Here is a 23,264-nt window from a genome sequence, read left to right as displayed (position 1 = left end):
TTTCGATACGGGAGGACTAAGGAACTCGGGGTGATGTGATGTTATGGTGATGGCGCATTCTGCATGCTGAGAGGGAGCGAGCAGAACAGAAATCCAAGGCGATCATGTGCGAGAGCAGCAATGGCGTGGCTTCATTTCTCCTGTGACTGAACCGAAACGTCACCAGACACTTCGAAAGAAGGGGCATACCACTTCAGCATGTAGCAGGCATAAGTTATGGCCGACCAAAATCCAAAGACAAATTCCTGAGATACAGCATCCGTTCCCGCCTCAGCGTACATTCATCCTGCACACTCGGATCTTTTTTGAGCACCATTTGTCTTTCCGCTGGATGAGCCGTCGGCCCATGGCGGAGTCCCAGCCAGTGCTTGCGCAAGACACCCAGTTAACCCAATAATCACGGGAAGATCGTTATAGACCAGGTGCAAACTTCCATGCCTGCCCTTCTCGAGCTTTCTTGTTTTCTAATTATATGCATGTCCACCTAGCAAATCGAGGGAACCCATGCCGACGTAGCCAGTGCTTCCGAGTGGGCCGGCGCTATCTCCGATTCAATTCGGCTAATTGGCGGCCCAACAACATCATCATTAAAGAGCTACCAAATATGTAAACACATTGGATATTGTGGAATGTTCGTTATCTCAATCTGATCCCCCCCTCCCCCCGTCCCTCAATACGTCTCAAGCGCATCTATCGAGGCTTGGTCCCAGTACACAAGACTCGGAGTCAGGTAGCTCATGATGACCGGTTGGTGCAAGAGCGGGCTATTCACCATCCTTGGTCTGAGAGAAGTAGAGGAGTGTCAACTGGTGCTATCTTGGTCAGTGTTCCACCTTTCCTACTGTTACTCTGGCTTCTTTATCCAAGTCGTACAGTGGAGAGCGGAAGAAGGCTGAGACTGCGTATGTTGGCTTTGAAATGTGAATTAAGTAGGACCGTCTCATATCAACGCCGTCCCATGAGGATTCTGAACTATTGTCCCTCCCAGGCTTTTGCGCTGAAGCATTATTAGGTACATGACACGACACCCTCCCCCTGACTTGCATCTGGAAATCTATGACGTCTGGCCAACCTGAACGCTTCACCAGTAACTAACTGCCTTGACTCCTCATCTATTGTTGAAGCAAATTCCCTTTTGATGTGACCTTGTAAAAATCCTCCCCCCGCCCCCAACCAATTACCATTCTTTCCTTCGTTCCACCGATGAGTGCGAATGCACATTTCTGTGTCTGCTCTTCAATTGCCGACCTTCAACAAGACTGATGCTGGAACCACAGTTGCCGAGCTAAAAAGTCCACCGGGGCTAGTCTTTCTCACAACGACAAGGGGTGAGATGCTCAGTCGGACCTGTGCTCGCTCTGCCACAAGCTGCCCATGCGGTTTGATGTTTTGGAAAGTATCCTTGCACACCATTGTCCTGAGATCGAAAGGTGTGCCAGCCAAGGGCATCTCAAACCGATATTCTTCTGAGCCAGAGAACATCAACGCTGCAGCATTGTGTGCTTCAATCATGAGTAGCAACAAGTCGTCCCAATCTCGTGAAGTCTTTTGATGCATCATCGGTCTGATAATGGCCCAGATATCATTGCCGCGTTGGTGGGCAAGCGTACCACAGTGTTCTGCAAAGTCTGGACGTTGTCTGAGCCTCATCATTTGCTGACCAATGTTGTTCAGGATTTGAAACTTGACCTGTGCTGGAGTGGATTGGTAAATGGACGATCGCAGACCATCAATGGCATTGTCGACTTCGGGATCCAGGCCTCTGAAGCTGTCATGCTTGAGAACATTCTTGATGAGCCACTGAATAATGATTTTGGTGACGAGAAAGAATCTGGTGTACGGAGATGACATAAACTGAAAGGCCGTTGTCATAGATGCAGCTTTGAGAAGCCGGTCCTTGATTGCCTGAGGCATCTGGTTGTCTTTGGCCGTACTTGGGATGTTGACATGTGAAAATGCATACTGTTGAGACATGTTGACAACCTTCTCAAATGCACTTTTGAAATGCTCAATGCCGGCACCAGGAGGAACGGGTACCATAGCCATAGAACTGCTCTGAGGGCTCTGCATATGGGTATTCTGCATGTAAGGACTCTGCATTGGAGGGTTTTGCATGTGAGGATTCGGTGGGTGTGGAAATGGTGCTGGAGGTGGATGTGCTCGAGACTGCTGAGGTGATGGTGTGTGTTTGTTAATGTGCATTCCTATCGGTCGTCTCGGATCAGATGATGGGTTTGACAAGCTGCTGTGGCTGGAATGTTTACTGATAGGCTGAAAGCCAGTTGCAGCACTCTGGGGTCTTGGTTCAGGAGATCCAAGGGCCGTAACGGTGGTGCGTTGGTGGAAGTGGGGTTGTGAAGGAGGAGGCTGTAAAATGGTATTGGTCTGGTATCCCGGAGTGCTCCATTGCTGCTGACTCTGGCCATGATGGGAGACATTTCGAGGACCGGTGGGTGGCTGATAGGCAAGCCCTGCTGGTGTTTGGTTTGAAGACTGCTGCGCAGGCCCTGATCCCGGTCCAATAAGAGGTCCGGGCACCGGTGGGTAGTTGGGCTTTGGGCCATGAAAACTTCCTGGTTGGAGGGACCCTTCTCTGCGGCTTGGTGTCGAGAATGTCTGTTTTGGCTGCTCAATGGCCTTGCTTTGTTGGGCGATTGTGACCCTTTGCCTCTCGACCAATTCCTTCAGATCGCGCACCTCTTTCTCCTGAGCTTGCAGGCGAGCCTGCAGCCCCTGGATTTCTCTGTCGGTGTTGATGCTCTCCGCCTGGGACATTGGCGTTTGCGAGCGGACGGACATGACCTTGCTCAGCTCATGTTGGGTCTGGGAGAAGGTTCTCTCCGACTGCCTGAGCAGAAGCTTGGCCTGCTCCAAGGCAGGAGATGTGACAGAGGCCCCGAAGGGCATGTCCATGCCGTCGTTATACGACATGTCTGCCTGTATTTGATGGCGCGTCAGAGGATAGTGGCTTGAGCGAGATGAGGATGAGAACTGGAAGGGACAGATCAGGAAAGGGTGTTTGCAAATGAGCTTTCAGAAGGACCGCAGGAAGTGTCTCAGGTTCTCAGGTTCTCAGGTTCTCAGGTCTTCAGGTTCAGCTGCTTCAAACAGGGAGTGATAGTGAATGTAGCTGGTTGTTTCGGACAGGACAGAGTGGTCAGATCAGTTTTTCGCTTCTGAAAGAAATGTGCATGGATGCTGCTGGATGTCTCATCTCCCACATGAAATGACGGTAAGAGCCAGCAGACGCTTCAGACAAGCTGAGAGGAAAGAAGAAAAGACAAAACAGGGCAGTACGGAGCAGGCCAGAGAGCTGTAGAGCGCATGAGAAGAGACAGGTGAGCGGATCGACTCTGTCCATCAAGCTGTTTGACCGACTGACTGGCCACCAGACCGACAGATCGAGGGAGAGGGTGAAGAGGATGAAGAGGATGGTGACGATGATGGTGAAGCGAAAGACGAGAGAGGAGAGAGAAGGAAGCAGGAAAGAGAGAAGAGAAGGACGCACCGAAGCAGAGGCAGAAGCAGACGGCCTCACCTTTTCCCCAAGGACGTTAGAAACTCTTGTACTAGCAAAGAAGTCAGTGACTGCCTCGTGAGCACCAAACGCACGCCAAGCCAATCCTGATAACGACGTGAATTTCCACGCACAAAGAGCCGTGGGGATTCTGTCGGTGAAAGGGCCTTGTGCGGGTTGTTGTCTGGCTCGGTGTTGGACATGTTTGTGGCCTGTTCAACGGAGGTTTATCTGTCGTTTGCCTATGCTTTCTATTATGGAAACTGATATCGATACCGCGCAAGGCGATCAGGGGGAGTAAGGTCAGGTGACGAGTCAGGTCGGATGTTGATGAGGGCCCAGCAATCTTTGTTGCGTCAATGCCGACATCTCTGCACGATACTATGGAGCCGCCAACAGTTCAGACCACAAGTGCCAAGCACCAGGGCCGTCGATATGAGTTGATATGAGGTTGAGCCGCAGGGTGCCGTCCTGCAGAGACGGGATTTGAGATTGATGAAGTGGACCTGAAAGCTACTTGTTGGTCTTTGTCCTCACGGTTGCAGCAGCTTGACCGGTCTGCTCCCACATAATGATGTGAACATACCTGGGATTTGGTCTTACCCCTGGGGCCGATCCCAGTACGAACGTCCCAGGCAGCCTTTCAAGGCGTTGCCACATGATGATGTGTCAACGATGATTTGGGAGATTTATATCGACAAGGGGGTCTGGTCTGACCAACCCTGCTAGGAACACATTCATGGGCCCTCACGGACTCTGCTCTTGTGCTAGTGATGACCGCTTGTCACCACATGTCGAGGTTGTATCTGATGCATGCTGCTCAGGGCATGAACCCTTTGACGACCGAAACATGCAAGACGATAGGAACGGCGTTCGTCAGTTACAACTTTGACGCGTCGATGATGACAAGGTACGCCCTGCTACTATTGAAAAGCTTCTTGGCTTGGGGTTCCGCTCGGCAGATCCACTGATGGGATCCACTGTCCTTCCAACATTAAGGGACTGGGAATCCGCCAGGTTTCTCTCTTGGAGACGCCAGAGATGGTTGACTTTTAAAGGGGCACTATTTTGATCCAGGCAGGGGACCTCTTGTGATATTTGCGTGATGAGTTGCCCTCCTCTTCCCGTCGTTGTCCAGAGGTCCGGCTAGAAGGAGCAAAGAAAGTAGACGACATACCAAAAGACTGCGTCAAGGCTGGCTCCCCGCCCTCTGGGGAGAGGAACCAGTCCTGTTCTGTCTTTACAAGATAGACCCTGGTGACTGTCAGTGCATTGCTCTCTCAGCGGTGTGCTGGTGTTTGTCACCGGATCTATCATCTTCCCATGTAGAGGAGCGCAAACACCCAACTGGGCCGCCAAGTATGACAAGGAAGATCATCACAGGGGTGTCTTGATGGGAGAAGACAACACAATGATGCTGTTGGTGCAGAGCGCAAGAGCAAGAAGGAGAGGAGTAGGAGGAGGAGGAGGAAGAAGAAGAAGAAGAAGAAGAAGAAGAAGAAGAAGAAGAAGAAGAAGAAAGACAAGAAAGAGGAAGGGAAGAGCCTCCTCTTGTGGGATCTAACCCGTTGTGGCCGCCTCACCACTCACCAGCCGCGCCCTCGAGGTGGTTGCTGCTGACCTGACTGATCGTGATGATCTGAATGATCGTGATGATGGCATTCAAGCAATCGCGGCTTGAGGACGCGGCTGAGCACGCAGGGACCAGGACACCAGGACACCCAGACACCCAGACACAGCACTCACATCTCCTCGTCCTATTGTGGAACCTCCCATTCAGCATGGGACTCTGATTGATTGCTCGCTCCTTTCTTCGATGTACATGCATGCCGTGCGGGTTCTACTGCTTCTTATTGTGGCATTGCTTGCCTTGGTCCTTTCCCGGATTCTGTATCAACTTTACTCTCCTGGACATCTCTCATCTTCCTCCCTTCCTATCTCTCTGCCTCCGTACTCATCTTCCATCCAGCGGATCTATCGATGTGTGAGAGTACCTAATAGCTGAGGAGCAGCACCCAGCGCTCAGCCTCCCCCAGTTTCCTCTCGCAGCACCCAGGTGTTTCCTTCGGCGAATCTTGCTTCGTTATTCCTCCCTAAAGTGGCCCCTGCATCAGCTTTCCCCCCTTGGACAGCGCCTTGAGTCTAGCAAACACTTCTCCATTGCCAGAATCTTGCTCGAGCATCGCCTCCGGCGTCCTCGATTCAAGTCAAGATCATCTGTTCAGCATTAGCCCGTCACAGTGCTCTGAGCATGTCGTGCCGCACAAGGCATAGATGTGCCCATGGGAGCTTTCCATGGCACTTCCTATCAAACAGGAAAATAAACTTTCCGAACTCTCAGGGCAGAGTGAACTCGCCAGCTTTGAGGATGTTAGGTGGGACAAGACAATCCAGATTCAAGAATACACGTAGCTACGAGGAATGTACCACAGCCTCGGCTTCCAGCTGAACCAATTGCCAAACTGTCAGACAGGTTGAATGAGTTGGTTGTTTTCCTTACTTTGGGAAAAGGGAGAAGGCTGTCCGTTACAGAAGCCAAGCACAAACCGGCGCCCGGCCAGCTCTTCCAGTCACACAAACTCTTCAGGCTCTATCTCGAGTCTCCCTTCTTCTTGCAACGAGAAACAAGTGACAGCAGCGACAATACAGTATCTGCTTGGAGCCAACTGGAGTGTACCAAAAGTGAGAAAGCATGACATCCCATGTGCATGTTTACTGTCTGAAACGAGCGGACAAAGTGCCCGGCAAATGATGGCTGGAATTCACGTGTACAGTCGTGCAACACAGCCTCGTCGAAATCAAAGCGTTCACTTGGCTTGAGCTAAGGATGGCAATCAATATACATCATATCACACATAATGGCGAGGCCTGGTGGTGCCTCCCGAATAGCTAGAGTGAACGATCGAAGCTTTGAGATATAAGAATTGACGTGAAAAATGAAGAGAGTGTGTACGATTGATTCATGTGCTCGCCGAAAAAGGGAACAGAAGAAAGGAAGTCAAACGAACGAGCTTGACTATTACCACCGAACCAAAGAGCGAAAGAAAACCAAGGAAATATCCCCACGGACTATGGGCTGTCCAAGATGACTGAGCTGGAAGGGAAGATACACTTATTACGGTCCAAAGCGGAGTGAAAGCATAAATATGAGTTTCAGCTTCAACAATTATGGGCTACGCAAGATCACGGGACGAAACTTCTGATCCATAATCCATCTCCCGGCCAGCTTATCGTCCTTGTGACCAAATTCCACTCAAATGCAGAGCTTCGAGGGGCACAACTTCGAAGCCTTTTCTTTTGGCAAGGCTTCACTCTTCGCCAATATCACTGAGTCATGCGCGTCCCTTCCCGTTTCTCAAATCCAAGCCCGGGCCCAGAGCTGCCTTCAAGGTCTGGTGGATCTGGATCTTGGATCATCGATCCATGTCAGTGGGAGGGGCCTGTCGTTGTCCACATGAGACAACGTCATGGTTGGGTAAGTCAAGTTATCGTTACCATTGAATGTTTGCTGATGTTGCTGTACAGTGGACTGGCCATCTCTCATGTGGTCACGACCGGCATGTCGACATATCAAAGAAGGCCAGCTTTGTCCAGTCAGTAGCTATGTTTCAGTATCATCTTTGCCCATTCAACAACACTGTTTTCGAAGCAATCTCCAACAGGTGAAGATGATGCTGAAATACAGCTGCTCGCTGTACTGCCTTATGCTAGAGCCAGAAAGCGCTGGCTAGCTCTTGGTAAGGGCTCTGATGTGTGCTCTCGATCAGGGCCTTTGCCAGCCTCTGCATCTCGGAGCTTGATTGCTCGTCATAGCGAGCTCAAGCATCTCTATGATCTCGACACAATATGAAACACGAGTCAATCGACATTAGCTAGTCAGAACGTGTCATAATTTGGAACAAGGACTCTCGCTATGGGTTCTAGATACTACAAACTACTGTTTCTTCTCGTAATAATGGGACCCGGAATAGCCGCCCTCCTGCAGGGTCCGGACCCTTTTCATGTCACCAGCAAAGCGTGTCAGTAGACGAGGGGGCAACGGTACGGCAATTAGCAAGAGCGGGCATGGAATGAACGACAAAGTCTAGTAGTATTGATTATCTCTGAGGCACGTGAGGACGTGCGGACACAAGCAGAGGACTAACACGACAAACCTACCAGGGATAAGGATCGTTCCACTCTGATTCTTGCTCTGCAGAAGCCTGGCTGTCGTCTGGCGAAACCACTAGGTGTTTTGAGCGTCGCCATCAAAATGACAGCATTGACTTCGGGAGTTGAATTACTAGACGCCATGTCAATACGCGGCAAAGAATGCTCTGAGGCTATCAGGGTCTCCTCGCGCAAGCCCGAATGTTTGAAACGTCAATATGACTTCAACGCCAGCTCCATCCTCCGATCGCCGCCGCATATACGCCATCTGAGGATTTGGACCCCCCTCCCCGAGCCAACGGGAGTGATCAAAGTGCCTTGGTCCGGGAGAACAAACTGCTGTAGACAGCGTCAACGACGGGCTGCGCGGAAATTTGCCTACCACCAAAGTAACGTCCATTGAGACCCTTAATGGCATTCTCGCCTCCGGAGACGCGTTCGAATTTGAGGTAGATATCACCTTGTGTATTGGGGTCAAGTGAGATGTGCACAACATGCCCGTACTTCTCTTCGCATTCGGCCCGGACGTCGTCTTCGAGTTCTTTGACCCATGCGTCGCCTTCTTCTCTGTTCAGTTGTTAGCGTAATCTGCTCTCTCTCAAGGAACTCATTGGCAAGGGGAGAACGTACTCTGCGGGGTCAAACATGTTCCGAAGCAGGACACATCTGCTAGCCTGGCTGACGTTGACAGGCAGAGGCTTCGTCTCTTTCTTGGGTGCTGCTGTGCGCTTCGGGTCCGAATCGGCAGGTTCATCCGTTCTAGCTAGTTTGCGCATCAATGCATCTCTGCTATAATTGCTGAAGTTCACACCGGCAACATCAGTGTCATCAAGAGCACTTGCACCTCCTTGGCCTTTGTCGTTGTCACGTCCGCCGGCTCGGTCGAAGGTACCGGCACCGCCGCCTGCATGAGAGCCTCGGCCACCAGAGCCGGAGAAGGCAGAACCTTGAAAGTTTCCCGGTGGACCATTTTGTCCTTGGAATCGTTGCAGGAGATTGGCCGTGGACTCTGGGGTGAACTTGTCGTTCCCAAGACCAACTCTAATCGGACGTCCTGCGAGGTCAAAACCATTCATTTTCTCAAGAGCCTCACGAGCTTGATTGGGGTCACGAAACCTGACGACTGAGTTAGAATGCCTACGCCTGTGTCTACCGATTTAGAGATAATGACTTACTGAACAAAGCCATATCCTCGGCTGCGGCCACCCTCCTCCTTCTGAAGTTGAACGAACTCCAGCTCGCCAAATGGCTCAAAAACATTCTGCAGATCTGTTTCAGTAATGCTGAAGTGAATATTGCCAACGTAGAGGCGGTGGAAGGGAATGGAGTTGTGATTCCCACTAGTAGCCTCGGGGTTGCGGGCTTGACGGTTCTTTTCTGCTTCGGTAAGCTGGGCAATGATTGGGATACCGAGCAATTTCTGTCCTGTCATCTGAATAGCAAGAGGTACGGAATCTTCCTTCTTAAATTCGACGTAGCCAACACTAGGGGTCGTGTTAGCAACATTAACCATGTGGACGGGAATGTGATCGACCTACCCTTTTGATCGACCGCTGACTCGGTCCTTGACAATTTGCGCTTCCTTGACGGGGCCAACCCTTTCAAAGAAGGAAATCAACTCTTTAGTTCGAAGACGTGCGGCTAGTTGTTGAACAAAGACGGTTCTCCTATCACGTTCATCCTCAGTAAGCTGTGGTTCGGGTGTCTTGCCCTTGGTAGTCGGTCTTGGACTTCCCGAACGACGTCGGTCCTTTTCTCGATCACGATCACGTCGATCATCGTCATCGCGCTTGGACCGTCCGCCAGGGCGGTAGTAGCGGTCGTATTCAGGAGATCGAGACCGCTTACGGTAGGTGTCGTCGTCTCGCTTAGAGCGTCTTCTGTCGTCGTCACGACTGCGACTGCGTCGTCTGCTGCTCCTATGGCTTCCATTAGCGCTTCCATGGTCGCTGCGGGGACTAGTTATGTCGTTGTCTCGATCTCGGCGGTATTCGCGGCTCCGGTCTCGTTTCTTGCGGTCTCGGTCTCGGTCGCGAGATCCATCACGATATCTGTCTCTATCACGACGCTCTGACCGATCGCTCCGGTGTCGATCCTCGCGGTCCTTTGGAGAGTCTTTTACAACATCATTGGCTGCGGTCGAGTCAAGTAGGGCCTCGACATCAAGTCCTGACATTTTGAGTAGTGGTCGGCGGTGTGCTCGAGAGAGATGGTTTGATGCAGGAAGTAATCACTTGGACGATGGTCAGAGGAAGTATTGGAGCAAGGCGTGCGCAAGCAAACCCTTGCAATAGCTCTTCAACCGAGGCTTTTTCGGCAACCCTCAGATCCGAGTGTCCAAATGGAGGCTTGGGAGTATGATCTCAACAGGAGAGCGGTCTTGAACGTCTGTTCAATACCCGATGATGATGTTGGAAAAAAGAAATAGAGTCATAGACCTTGGGTTAGATTGCAACAGCGAAGAGGGTGCGAATTCGTCCTGCGAGGGAAAGCCTGGCCTTGGCATGATTATGTCATGTATATCACGTGATAAACATCTCGCCTGAGAATCACGTGCCTCAATTCTCAATATCACCTCAATTTTCTCATCTCCCTCAGGTCATCAAGGATGAAGGATTGCTCAAGCTCTTCTCCCTGGGTGCTCCCTCAGCAGGCCTATCCAGCCCATGGCATTGTGATAGGTGCAGATGCCAATACTGATGTCTGTTCCAGTCCATGTGCCCATCCAATATTCGTGATTCCAACATCATCCATCCATGCCGTTGCTCATCCCAACCTAGCTGGACGGTTCCAGCCAATTACTCCTCTGAAACATTGTTTTCATTGCCAGACATTGGAATGAGAATTTCATTCCTCTTGGAGAGATTGTTGACAGCTACGAAACCAGAGGTTACAGTTAGACAATCATTTTGCCCGTCATCGTTGTGATAGTGAGTCTCTTCGTCGTCATCGATCTCCGAATTTTCGTTGTCTGCATCACTGGGTATCATATCAGCCCAGGTCAAAGCTTGAACTGGTGCCTCGAACTTTTGCTTCATCTCTTCTTTAGCATCCACCCCGCCCCGGCAATTTTTGCAGAAGAAAATGTTCTCTTCAGAAACCATCTCCTCGAGGTCAGTGCACCGAAAGTGGACGAATCCAAACATGCACTTGTCAGAGCTGCATTGAACCATGGGGCTCCCATCAGCAGGCTCACGGCAATAGCAAGACACCAGGTCGTTCGGAATTGGCTTCTCAACAGTAACGGGACTTACTGGAGTTGTCTCATGGCTGGTCCGGTCGCTCCATTCACGTCCTTGCTTTTTGTATCGATCGCTGTATGGCGGAAGGTATCGTGGTCGGACCAGAACAAGGCTCCCAGGCTTCGTGTCATTCCAGCTACCTGCCATGGCGAACATGTCTTTCCTAACTTTCTGTAAAGTGCGTTCGATTTCATACTGCTTCTGACGACGCAACCGGAGGCCTCTCTTTGAGTTCGATCCTTCCCCGGCCTCCAACGGCGGCTCAGTCGGGTAATACATCTTCCACAGCTCTCGATGTTTTAGACCAGGATGGAGTCTTTCAGCCGCTTGGAGCACGTGCGCCCGATCTACTGTTCCATCAAACGAAGCAGCGATCTCTTGAGTTGGAAACCCATCGGCAATGAACACATCCCCTTGATCTTTCAGGATATATTCCAAGCATCCGAAGCAATAGAAGTCCATCAACTGGCTTGTTTCAGCTTCAGCGGTTGTACTCTTTCTGACACCAGTGAAGGAATCGGTGGCTGGAATGACATGGTTCTTCAGTGGGCAAAACGGGAATGTGCAACTGATAGCGCAATCATCGTGATGACGATGATACGTGTAGGTTGAGTCCCCTGTATCTTGTTAGGCTGGTCTAAATCGCCCATCTCTGTGGAACTTACCAATGTCGATCGAGTCCACGATTGTCAACACAGCGTCCTTTAGGCGTTGACCAACGAAGCCTGCCTCTCGAGTCCGGTCCAAATGTGATGGGTAAGTAAATGGAAAATGAGACCCTCCATCTCTTATCCTGACCATCTTCGGCTTTGCCGACTGCCGGTGGCCCAAGGACAGGTCCTCGCGCCGCACAACCACTACGTCGTCTTCTTCGAGGGACGAACTTGCGACAGGTAAGCCACGCAACCTCTCAAACAATCCAGGATTGGAACCACGGATAAAATCCGCAATACCACTCTCCGTGATGCAAAGCTCCTTGTTGTCGACAATCCCAGCCCAGCTCGACGGACATGCATTGTGACCAAAGTACACCTCGTCATTGCTGACGGAGTACAATTTTCGAGGCGACATGGCGTCTCAAGGAGTATGAAAGCCGACTCGAGATGCGCGTTATTTTTCGACTCGAATGTAGATCAATGGAGAGAAAGCAATCTACGTGGAGGCTTTGTGTTGATTTCGAATTAACAACAGGAGGAATTCACTCGAGAGTGATGCAGCAGTGAATTCTGCCAACATTCTGTCAACATTCACACGTACACTGGCAGTTCCAAAACCCCATTGATTGCGAGCGGCTGTGCTGGCAATCATCGACAAGACGATATCGTTTGACTGTTCTGGAGGAACAGCTGCCTATAATGTGAACATGAGAACGAATATCCGAGTCTATCTTTCAGCCGGCATTGTGTGGTCACATCATCACAGACTACTATTCCCGTACCCATGCTGCTCCAAGCCATCACAAGGCAGTTGTTAAGTAGTCAAGATAGTCAGAATGTGCTCGCCAGTGGCGACTAGTCCCAACCCAAATGGGTTTATGTTTTTTTAGCAGCAAGCTCAAAGAATATCGTTCAAGTCGAGATTTATATAATCACTTTCTGCTTCTCCACTGCCTGGTGCGTGGTCTCCCTCCTTTGGGGAATCCCTTGTCCGAATAACGAGCTCGTGTCTCTTCATCTCCTGCGGCTTCTTTCTGCCCTTCAGCAAAATGGTCATGCTCCAGCTGTTGCCGACCACAGCTTCTGCATGCATTACGTCCTTTTTGTTTGGCCATTGTTCTTGCCTTTCCCTCCGCCTTCGAACGCATATCAACCATCTCCGAATTTGCTGCCTTCGTGACACTTTGTTTTAGCCTTGCTTGTGGTGGTTCGCTTTATATGCGTGAGTTAGATGCGAGGGCACGAGCTCTGGCCCAGTCTTCAATGATGTTCATAATGCCTGAAAGACTCGCTCTGCCGAGGATCCTGATACACAATTTCAGTAGATTGAGAATTGAGATTTTGCCAGCGGAGGACCTCTCTGTTATGCCTTCACTTTCAGGGTTTCAAAGGGCGGCATCACCCTCGTCCCAAAAGTCACAATGGGGATGAAGTGTAACATTTAATATTGTTTTCTCAGCCTTGTCTTGGCGCGTATCAAAAACTGTCCCTTGACAAGCACCTTCAAGATTCTGCTGCAACCTTTTAATCTGCCCTTGGATCACGACATATACGTTTTGGAACTTGTCTCAACAACAGGTTCAGCATTTGATCTCTCGCTTGTATATCTTGGCTTTGTTTTGATTTATTGATAAGAGGGTGGTTTATCAGGCCTGCTGGTCAGTACCCCTCACGATTGCGCCACCTAGCAGCGCTCCAGCAAGCATGGTTTCCGGTACAGAACCAGAACAAGGAGTGGGCAGAGGGTCCAACGAGCAACAAGGACATGAAATGGATATATTCCAAACTCCACACAATCCTACAGCGATGACAGAGGTTGCACCTGATGCGCAGGCCAGAGTGGAAAGTACAAAATACATCCCCCTAGGTCCATGGAGGATCTCATTGGCCTCGCCTCGCCTCGATGCTCCACTGTCATCAGCTCGAGACCATCTCGCCAATGAGCGGGTGTTTCTTGCTTACTTCCGGACATCATCCGCCCTTGCAACCTTCGCAGTTGTAGTGCTACAGCTATATCGGCTGGGCCATACTTCGCCGCCACCAGGCGTGCTTAGCGACTACAAGATCGGGGTGCCCTTGGCTTCGACAGTGCTCATCATGGCCATCCTAATGATGGCGTTTGGAGCCGCAAGATTCTTCGGATGCCAGAATAGTATAGTCACGTCAAGAATTGTTAGCAGTGGGCAGATCACGTCCTTGTTTACTATTATGATGGTAGCGGTGAGTTTCAGTGCACGGCACACATGGTTCGTTTCATGAGCTGAGGCCAGGCAGCTTTTGTTAGTGCTCTTAGTATTCACTATTCTCATAAATCCAGATGCCTAGTGACTGCTGGGTATGGCTCGTTACAAGGCTGGCTTCTTGTAGGTGCAGCAAAAATCAATGCCAACTTGCAGCGCTGATATTGTCTTAGTTTTTGTTGTCCCACCGAGATCAAATGACCCGTTTGAAAGACCAGAACACTAGACGAAGGGCATTTCGCAAAAGACCAGGCGATATACGGCCGATGCTCAGATCTTCTCATCTTTATCATGGACGATCACTCGGATACCCTTGCTATCCAGTTTCACCCCAGCGGTGAACAAGTCACGCGTCGGTGTCGCATCGCTATCATCGGTCTCGAACATCTCTAGGTTGTATCGCTGCACCATCGCCGCGATGCTCATGAACAGCTGAGCGTATGCTAAGTGGATCCCGATGCAATTCCGGGAGCCCTTCCCAAATGAGACGATGTACTTGTCCAGCCTCGAAGTCGTCCGGCCTTCATCCATTTGATCAAGCCATCGCTCAGGGATGAACTTGCGAGCTTCCGGGAATATGTTCTCATCAATAGAAACAAGATGCGGCGTCATGGCTACTGGAGTTCCAGCGGGAATGGTCCATTGTTTGTACTGAATCGGCTTGTCGTAGATTCGTGGCAGTCGGGACAGCATTCCTCCTGCCATGCGGACTCCCTCTTTGATGACTGCCGTAAGGTAGGGCAATTGTTCTAGTGATGTCCACGGAGCCACGGGATCACCTTTCGGAATTTCCACGGTCGCCAACTCCTCTCGCATCCTCTTCAGGACTGCAGGATTCTTCATTAGATGGTACGTGGTGATGGTAATTGCCCAGGCCGTTGTCTCCGAGCCTGCCGTCGCGATGAGGACCCCCTCGTCAATCAGGCGCTGGTCGCTCAATTCGCTCTCAGGGAGATCGCTGGACAAGATCTGGGCAAATATGGTATCCTTCCTCCGCTTTTCAATCTTGATTTGTTGCATCGTCTCAGGATTGGATTTGATCTTCTTCACCTGCATACCGACCCGTTGCATCCATGACTTCATGAAACCCACCGGTGGCACGAGTTTGAGTGCGACTGAGAGCGGCATAGAACGTACAATTGCCCCGATCAATGGAAACGAGCGCACAATGGCTGCCGACGCTCGCCCGCCCGTGTTGACAAGCTTCCATGTCATTGCCCATTCATCGGCATGTATGTAATCATATGTCCAGCCATACGAGCACTGGGTTAAGACGTCCGTTGTCAGCGCCAAATAGACAGATTCCAGATCCAGGACTTCCCGACTCCCTGCAATTTTATCAAGTCGAGAGCACATAATGGCAAGCTTCTCCTGAAGGATTGGAAGATTTGCTACGATAGATGCCTTGGAGAAGAAGGGATTCAATGCCCCTCGTCGCTTGCGATGGACCTCATGCTCTACAGTCTGTTTTCTTTAAGTCAGAGATCCAACCCACTTGACGCACTTCCACGGCAGAACTGACCATTCCTCCCGCTGTTGGTACAGCGAAGCCTTTCGTCCACCAGTCCCACTTGTCCATTTTTAAGCCATAGAGTGTATCGAAGAATTCAGGATCGTGAATATGAACATCATCAGGATTAGTGCGAATCACGGGACCGTATTTCTCGTGCATTTCTTTGATCTTCCAGATATAGGAATGTCCTTTGAAGACATCGTAGTACGTTTCATGCCAGTATGTTGAGGCAGCCAGCTTTGAGCCGGGAAACTTGGAGAGCGGATGAAACGTTATACGGTAGACGGCGAGGCTCAGCTCGTAAGCGAGCTTCGCCAGCAAAGCATAGAATAATATGAGGCCGAGCATTGTGAGACAAATCTTGTACTTTGAAGGGGAGGTTAAGAGAGTTGACACCCGTAGAATACTTGGGTACTTAGGCCCTGGATTCATTATTGACACGTTTTGCTTATGACGCTTATCGTCAAAAGTTAAATTTGTTCAACCTGTCCATGGGATTTTCGTTCCTCAACAGGGATTAGGTTTCAGAAATAAGGGGTAGTGGAGATAATCAGCAGGGATGTACTGTTGTAATACAGCCGTCATTTCACGTATATATACACACAACCGTGCCGAGTTGTAGTCATGTGCGCGCTGTCACGACGTCGTATCTGAAACCAACTGTCGTCCCTTATTTAAGGCCCCCATTTAAGGCCGCGATTGTTCGACGAAACACCAGCCTTTGGGCGTTGATAAACCATTCGCCTTATCTAGACTAGTTAGCCCTGCCTTTCCGTGCGAAGTTCGCTAAAGATGTTCGCCAATTGAATTTGGACGGATTCTCCGGTGTTCGATAGGAAGTGAATAGTATTAATTACCGAGTACGGGGTATGGGGTACGGAGTACAGGCTATTATGATGCATCGCACAAAACTATATATTGCCCAATATCCGACGACCGCCACGACTAACCAGTTCTACTTGCGTCAGGCTTCCTCTCCTGTCGCTACTGATATCAACCAGGTCTCTCATTTGAGAATCAGCCCCAAGCTCTCTGGCTGACTCAACAGCGCTGCAAGCATGTCGGCAGCCTTTGCGACCGTCGCTCCATCAATGATTCGGTGATCTGCGCTCCAACTCAATATGACTTGCTGCTCCTTAAAAAGCCCCTCGTTTCCTTGGTCATCTTTTCTGAAAACCGGCACATCTGACATTCTTCCCATGCCGAGTATCCCAACCATGGGAGCAACAATTACTGGGCTGACAGCTTGGCAACGAGCTCCGACGCTGCCAATGTTGCTGACCGTGAAAGTCGCACTTTGAAAATCTTCGGGTTTCAGCTTCCCTGCTCGTGCGATGTCGCCGACACGTTTGATTTCGGCAGCTAGAGACAAGACAGACTGATCCTGTACATTCTTGATCACCGGCACCAGTAAGCCTTGGGGTGTGTCAATTGCTATCCCGAAATTGTGACTGGCTTTAAGCGTTAATTTGGGAGTATTTGGTTCCTTTGCATCTACATGGGAATTCAATTTTGGAAATTGCAAGAACACTGTCGACAGCGCCTTCATGATGAATGGAAGAAGCGTAATCTTCGGAGTTATGCTTGTGTCCTTTGCTGACGTTGCCAGATAATCTAAGACCTTGGATGCTGCAAGCTTGGATCGCAACTCGCTGAAGGCTGAAACATTGACTGAGTGGGTGTACAAAAAATGCGGGATGCTGAGCGAACGAGTCATCGCCTTGAACATCTGGTTTTCCGTCGCGCTCAACCGAACGGTGACGTCCTGTCCAGCCGTTGAGGATGCTGCCGTCGAAATCTCTGTGGGTGTGGACACAGGGGCATCTTTCCTGCATTCTGACAGGTAGCGTTCAACGTCTTCTTTGGTGATGCGTCCACCTCTTCCGGTGCCAGTTATCCTTTCGACCACAATATTATGTTGCTTTAGCAAATGCCTGACAGCCGGCGTTGCTTCAAAATTGCCCTGTACTTCTGGCGAACTTGGAGGCTTGCTTTGGGGTCTTTGCGCTGCTGCGTTTGCTTCTGACGCAGACATAGAAGCATCCTCAGAGCTGATAAAGTCCTTTGCTTTCTCAGAATCCCTTGCGGCGCTCTCTACCTCAGCAGAAGTCTCCTCTATCTGCGTCACGGACAATGGTTCTTCGTCACCATCACCCTCGATGTCGATGTCGAGCAATGGCTGTAACAGGTCAGTCCGGGTTCTCATGGGTTCGGTGCATCATACCTTTCCAACGATTGCAACATCGTTCTCTCCATAATGGAGTTCTTTGATGGTTCCATCGAACCGCGAGGTTATCTAGCTATCTCAGCTGGGTGTCTAAGGCAAGGCTCGCGCGCCGACTGACCTCTACCGTCGCCTTGTCCGAAGAGACCTCACATATTGTATCAAACTGTTCGACTTTGTCCCCTGGTTTCACTGACCAGCTGATTATCTGGCACTCGGTGATTCCTGCTTGGTTTTCAGTGTGGCGCCTCACTCAATGAATGCATCAGCTAACCTTCCCCAATATCCGCAAGTACGTACGGCTTCACAACGTTCAAAGACGTTGACTGATGAAAAGGGCGCCTGCACTGACGATTCAGTTGTTGTTTGGATAAACAGCGCCCCAAATGTTTAGAGACACCAAGTCGAGGGACCACCCTTTGCAGTGCCATTTTCGACTCAGCAGAGTCCTCCTTGTGATAAATTGACCGTTCCACCGACAAACGAGAAAAAGTAATGGATCAAGTATGCCATATCAAAGCAGGGAACAAACATGGCTCGATTATTCTCGATTCACATACCCCTGCCCACATACATTTCCTAAATTGGCATCATCCTACGATTGACTATACATTCCCCATAGTGCTAGAGAGGCTGGCGTAAACCCCCCGTAACGGGCCGGGAGTCGAGTTGCCGAACACCGAATTCCCGCAGGTAACCGATTTTGTACCATCTCAAAGGCGACCTTAGATGATCCTGTGCCGATGCAACAATTAAACATTGATGGAAGATTCGGAGTGAAGTATGCCTCCCCGGAAGACTCTTTCTATTCGTTACTTCGTAATCCAGATCCAATGTGCCAAGAAGACAATCAACCATACGTGGGCTCGGTCTGGTTTTAGGGCCCTGAGGTGTATGAACTACATGTTGTAGTACATTGCTCTTGAAGGTGTTGTCACAACGACTCGCCGTGAACTTGCAAAGGACTATCCATAGCCATGATGGGTCGGCAGCGTGGTTGTCAGGTCCTCTCGCTTAGTCGAACGACATCAACAATGTTTAGGTCCTCGACTCCCCAGAGAAGCGTACGTTTCAATTCACAACTCACTCTAGAGCAAATCTCAGCATCGTTAGTAGTACAATCTTCTACTTGTCTGCTTGAAATGTGAACTGAGAAGATAAATTGTACTAGGCCACGATTCCCAGGAGCAGTCAGAAGTCCACTAGTGTCCAAGCTCGAATTCTTACAACCAGCGACATTGCCTCCGATCGCAACTTACCATGTGATAGACTCCGAGGGGTCGGTGGTAGATCACGAAAGAGAGCCACCAGCGATCGAAAATGAACAAGCATTGCAATGGTACAAGAATATGTTGACGGGTATGATTAGCAAATGAGTTCCCTAAGACAAACCGTGGGCCCAAATACTGATATGCTGCGCCCCTTTTTGGACGCCGGCAGTAAATATAATGGATAAAATCATGTCAGAGGCACAACGACAAGGCCGTTTAAGTTTTTACATGGTGGGCCATAACAATCTCAATCTAAAGGGTAGACTAACGATGCGATTTCAGGTGTCCCGAGGTGAAGAGGCTATCATGGTAGGATCTGCTGCGGCTCTTGGCCCAGACGACATCATCACCTGTCAATATCGAGAGACAGGCGTGTTTTTACAACGAGGGTTTGTGTTGAAGGACTTCATGAGCCAGTTGACAGCGAACAAGAATGATCCTGGCAAGGGTAGAAACATGCCAGTTCACTACAGTGGGAGACTGAAGACAGGGATTGTAAGTAGAGCGTGAAAAAGATTCCATTGAGACTGGTGAGAAACAGGCTGACAGACAGCCTCAGCATGCGGTTGCATCTACACTTGGTACGCAGATTCCCCATGCAGCAGGGGCCGCATACGCAATGAAGGTACAAGATCTTGAAAGCGGAACTACATCGCCTCGAGTCGCAGTGGCATATTTCGGCGATGGTGCAGCAAGCGAGGGTGACTTCCATGGAGCCCTGAACTTTGCAGCTACTCGAGATTGTCCGGTGATATTCATCTGCAGAAACAACGGATATGCCATCTCGACACCAACCTCCGAGCAGTATCGCGGCGACGGAATTGCTAGCAGAGGAATCGGCTACGGCATCGACTCCCTGCGTGTAGACGGTACAGACATCTTCGCCGTTCACGAAGCCACCAAAGAAGCCCGTCGGCGGGCACTCGAGAACGGCGGGCGCCCTATCCTCCTCGAGATGATGAGCTACCGCATGTCTCACCACAGCACCAGCGACGACAGTTTTGCATACCGAAACATCAAAGATCTCGAACCGTGGACAGTGCGAGACAACCCAATCCTCAAGCTCGGAAAATGGTTGAAGAAGAAAGGTCTTTGGAGCGATGAGCAGGACGAGCAGGCGAGAGTCCAGATAAGAAAGGATATTCTCTCGGAGCTCAAGATGGCGGAGCGTGAGAAGAAACCGAAGCTGAGTTCTATCTTTGATGATGTTTATTCAAGACTTTCGGATGAGCAGGAAGCGCAGAGGAAGGAGATGAGGCGCTTGATGATGAAATATCCAGGTGAATACGACCTAGATGACCACGAAGGAGGCTTGGGCGGTCTCTAGTCGCTGAGGAGAGTTATTTGACGTGGGGGCCGTTTCGAACACTTTGTTAATGAATATTGTACTCATCTTATAATGTGGTTCATAACCCAGTAGGCACATCATTGAAACAAACCAAGGATGCAGCAACGGAAGGGAACATCGTCAACACTACCAAAGAGATCACCTCGGCACAACTTATTTCTAAGAAAGTCGCAAACCCATCATCTGAAAATTCAACCTGTTCTTGAAATTTTCAACTTTGAATACGAGCAATATCATTGTGTAGCTCCCGCAATTCGGTGTACAGTTTTTGACCAAAGTATGGGTCAAAGGGCTTCTTCGAAAAAGGCAGTCCAACTTCTCAATCGGGCGATTAGCCCTGATTTTAAGATCTATAGCATTCAAGAGCACATGAAGCTTGAAAGGTCGAACATAGTTCGGTCTATCCTACTCAAAGGGCGTAGCCTGATATGCATCAATAATCAAGACTCTCGAGAATAGCGTCATAGATTCCTGTTTGAGTCATTAGCATGGGTATAGATGGAGCTTTAATTGAAAGAACTTACTTGTAACATCTGGGAAGATATATTTCTCCCACGCCAGACCTGTATGTGTAGTCCAGCCACCCAGTCTCTTTACCGGAGCCTTGAGGCTGAGGAACGCAGACTCTTGAATCACAGAGGATACTTCCGATCCAACTCCATAATTGACCATACTTTCATGAACAACAATAGCCCTTCCTGTTTTTGACACGCTCTCTATTATGGCATCACGATCCCAGGGATATATGGTTCGCAGATCGATCAACTCGATACTGACACCTCGTTCCTGCTCCACTGCTTGTATTGCAGCTGAACAGTTGTAGAGTGGTCGTCCATATGAAATTATTGTCAAATCAGCCCCAGGTTTCAGCAATTCTGCTTTACCCAGTGGCAGTCGATAATCCTCAGTTGGTACTTCCTCTACTGCTGCTCTGTAGAGAATCTTTGGTTCCATGAAAATAACCGGATCTTCTGAGTCAAGGATCGCCGAAAGCAATAGCCCTTTGGCTTGTGTTGGCGAACGTGGCATAACAACTTTGAAGCCAGGAACATGGCAGAATAATGACTCGGGAGACTGCGAGTGGTATCTTAACGAAGTATTAGCTCGAGCCTGCAAGAACCGTCTTTCGCGGTTTAGCGGATTCACTCACAAAGCACCGTGCCCAACGCCGCCGCACGGCATTCTGATGACCATGCCACCTAAACCTGCCCCTGTGTGGCCCTCGCGATAACGGAATTTGCTGGCTTCATTGACAATCTGGTCAAAGGCTGGATAAACGTAGTCTGCGAATTGAATCTCCACGACTGGCCGGGCACCTTCGGCTGCCATTCCAATAGCAGCGCCCACGATTCCCTGTTCTGTGATCGGTGTGTTGAAGACCCTGTCCTCACCGAATTCGGACTGTAAGTTCATGGTACAGCGAAAGACTCCTCCAAATGCAACATCCTCACCGAAACACAGAACATCTTTCGACGCCTCCAGAGCCGTTCGTAATCCGGCATTTACAGCTTGATACAAATTAAGCCTCGTGGATGGCACGGAATGGGGCAGTCCAGGAGTATTCGAGAACGTCTTGGAGCTGTGATGCAGGAGAGGAGTGTTTTTGAAATCGGTCGGCAGGTTCAGTCTGCGTTGCGGCGGTGGTGCTTGCGTCGCATAGTGGCGCGACTTGGCCGTAGACGAAGCTATGCTGCGTCGGTATACACTCGTAAGTCGTCTGCAAGCCTTCATCGCGGCCATCAAGATGTACTATTTCCTCAACTTGGACGAGGATTCTATTCTGCAGTGCATCTGGGAAACACAATCTTCATACTGGTATACTATGGCATGACTAAAACGGGTAGGCATGTAGCATCCACCACATGCCATAGCTTTCAATGCAGGCGGTTAGAAGTGGAGAACGCACCCACGAAGGTGCTGTCCTTCCCTGGTCACATACATGTTTCATCTGTCATGAACTAAGCTTACCTCACAACCATGGACTGAGTACCTTCGGAGTTCTTTGTCAGTCCGGCCACCGGGCCGAGTTCGGAGTAGATCCTCGCATACTCCGACGCTTACCACTGATGCACAAGCCACGAGTCAAGTGAAAGGGCACGGGCTTGTGCACTCTGGGATAGCACATCGACCTTGAGCCGAACCAATATTTGGACTTTATGATGGGCTCAGTTTGCCGAATCTAACGTAAGTCGTCGAATACAAGGGACCGACGTGTCGGGGAACTCCTCGGGGAACTCCTCGGGGATTTTGATTTTATGACCAATCTCGCGATTTCAGACATACAATGATGTCCGGAGAGCAGATAGATATGTTTAGTCTGCTATCGTACTAGATGGACGCAAGGCAAGAGCCAGCTGAGGATGGGTTTCAGTACATAGACCTCTTCGCAAACCGACCCTGCCGTATTGGCTTTGGGGTCGCGAGGATCATGTGAAGTAAAGTGAGGGCGGCTGTCGAGAATATTCCCAGAACTGTGATGCTGATCGTATCTTAAAGGCATAAGCACTACAGTACATTTTCGGGGTGCCTTGGGTGTGAATCGCCTCCTTGGACATCCAGTGGGCAATCCTGTTTACCCAATTCTCAAGGATTCCAGATAGATTCGGTTCAAGTCTTGTGACTAGAGAGGGTCAGGCTTAAGGCGAAATTTGATCTGGATCCATCTCGACCCGTGGGAATAGAGATCACCTGTGCTTCCTTCTGGTATGTAGCAGATATTGATCAACCGCATTGTCGCGATTTACAGTGTGGAAACGCGTTCCCTGACCCGCGGGGCGAGGGGAACTTTCAGTCACGTGCAAGGCTGTCGGTGCTCGGAGAGATTGAACCCTAAATGTAGACTAGTGGGTATTGAAATCTTGGCATAGCACAATCAAATCCATCTGAAGAATTTCCACCCTGCGCTTCAACCTCCACGACCACCAACGACAATCTTCATCGTCAACTACGAATCATCAAAAAGAGGTATGTCGATATTCCGGCTCTCTTCAACTAGCCTTAGATGAGCAATCCGACTTTCCGCTGCGGATTGTAATATTTCCGCGTCGTGTATAGTAGGACACGCTCATCTTTTGCGACACGAGCTGAAGAACCCTTGAATGGGC

General features: G+C 50.0%; 8 protein-coding genes across 8 annotated transcripts; 2 read left to right on the top strand and 6 right to left on the bottom strand.

Annotated features, from left to right (window-relative positions):
* Positions 1–1,236: 1,236 nt before the first annotated feature.
* On the bottom strand, positions 1,237–2,931 carry A1O9_10657 (uncharacterized protein; the record flags this gene model as incomplete). Its single annotated transcript, XM_013400345.1, has 1 exon — positions 1,237–2,931. The coding sequence occupies one exon, from the start codon at positions 2,929–2,931 to the stop codon at positions 1,237–1,239; it is 1,695 nt and encodes a 564-aa protein (XP_013255799.1).
* Positions 2,932–7,974: 5,043 nt separating this feature from the next.
* Positions 7,975–9,842, bottom strand: A1O9_10656 (uncharacterized protein; the record flags this gene model as incomplete). The annotated part of the gene is made up of 4 exons (XM_013400344.1): positions 7,975–8,233; positions 8,297–8,782; positions 8,842–9,150; positions 9,205–9,842. The coding sequence occupies 4 exons, from the start codon at positions 9,840–9,842 to the stop codon at positions 7,975–7,977; spliced, it is 1,692 nt and encodes a 563-aa protein (XP_013255798.1).
* An 889-nt stretch (positions 9,843–10,731) lies between these two features.
* A1O9_10655 (uncharacterized protein) lies at positions 10,732–11,979 on the bottom strand (the record flags this gene model as incomplete). Its single annotated transcript, XM_013400343.1, has 2 exons — positions 10,732–11,525; positions 11,574–11,979. Coding segments are annotated over 2 exons (1,200 nt in total), but the record flags the coding sequence as incomplete, so codon positions are not given.
* Positions 11,980–13,268: 1,289 nt separating this feature from the next.
* On the top strand, positions 13,269–13,823 carry A1O9_10654 (uncharacterized protein; the record flags this gene model as incomplete). The annotated part of the gene is made up of 1 exon (XM_013400342.1): positions 13,269–13,823. One exon carries the CDS (start codon positions 13,269–13,271, stop codon positions 13,821–13,823), a length of 555 nt encoding a protein of 184 aa, XP_013255796.1.
* Positions 13,824–14,074: 251 nt separating this feature from the next.
* Positions 14,075–15,665, bottom strand: A1O9_10653 (uncharacterized protein; the record flags this gene model as incomplete). The annotated part of the gene is made up of 2 exons (XM_013400341.1): positions 14,075–15,268; positions 15,327–15,665. 2 exons carry the CDS (start codon positions 15,663–15,665, stop codon positions 14,075–14,077), a joined length of 1,533 nt encoding a protein of 510 aa, XP_013255795.1.
* A 658-nt stretch (positions 15,666–16,323) lies between these two features.
* On the bottom strand, positions 16,324–17,523 carry A1O9_10652 (uncharacterized protein; the record flags this gene model as incomplete). The annotated part of the gene is made up of 1 exon (XM_013400340.1): positions 16,324–17,523. One exon carries the CDS (start codon positions 17,521–17,523, stop codon positions 16,324–16,326), a length of 1,200 nt encoding a protein of 399 aa, XP_013255794.1.
* Positions 17,524–18,989: 1,466 nt separating this feature from the next.
* A1O9_10651 (2-oxoisovalerate dehydrogenase E1 component, alpha subunit) lies at positions 18,990–20,139 on the top strand (the record flags this gene model as incomplete). The annotated part of the gene is made up of 2 exons (XM_013400339.1): positions 18,990–19,307; positions 19,372–20,139. The coding sequence occupies 2 exons, from the start codon at positions 18,990–18,992 to the stop codon at positions 20,137–20,139; spliced, it is 1,086 nt and encodes a 361-aa protein (XP_013255793.1).
* A 454-nt stretch (positions 20,140–20,593) lies between these two features.
* A1O9_10650 (2-oxoisovalerate dehydrogenase E1 component, beta subunit) lies at positions 20,594–21,891 on the bottom strand (the record flags this gene model as incomplete). Its single annotated transcript, XM_013400338.1, has 3 exons — positions 20,594–20,631; positions 20,685–21,247; positions 21,311–21,891. The coding sequence occupies 3 exons, from the start codon at positions 21,889–21,891 to the stop codon at positions 20,594–20,596; spliced, it is 1,182 nt and encodes a 393-aa protein (XP_013255792.1).
* Between the last annotated feature and the right edge of the window lie 1,373 nt (positions 21,892–23,264).

The sequence above is a fragment of the Exophiala aquamarina genome (genome assembly GCF_000709125.1).
Source record: "Exophiala aquamarina CBS 119918 chromosome Unknown aczIA-supercont1.14, whole genome shotgun sequence".
Classification (NCBI taxonomy): Eukaryota; Fungi; Ascomycota; class Eurotiomycetes; order Chaetothyriales; family Herpotrichiellaceae; genus Exophiala; species Exophiala aquamarina.
Note: the sequence above shows the minus strand (reverse complement) of the source record. Positions and strands in the feature narration are given on the sequence as shown.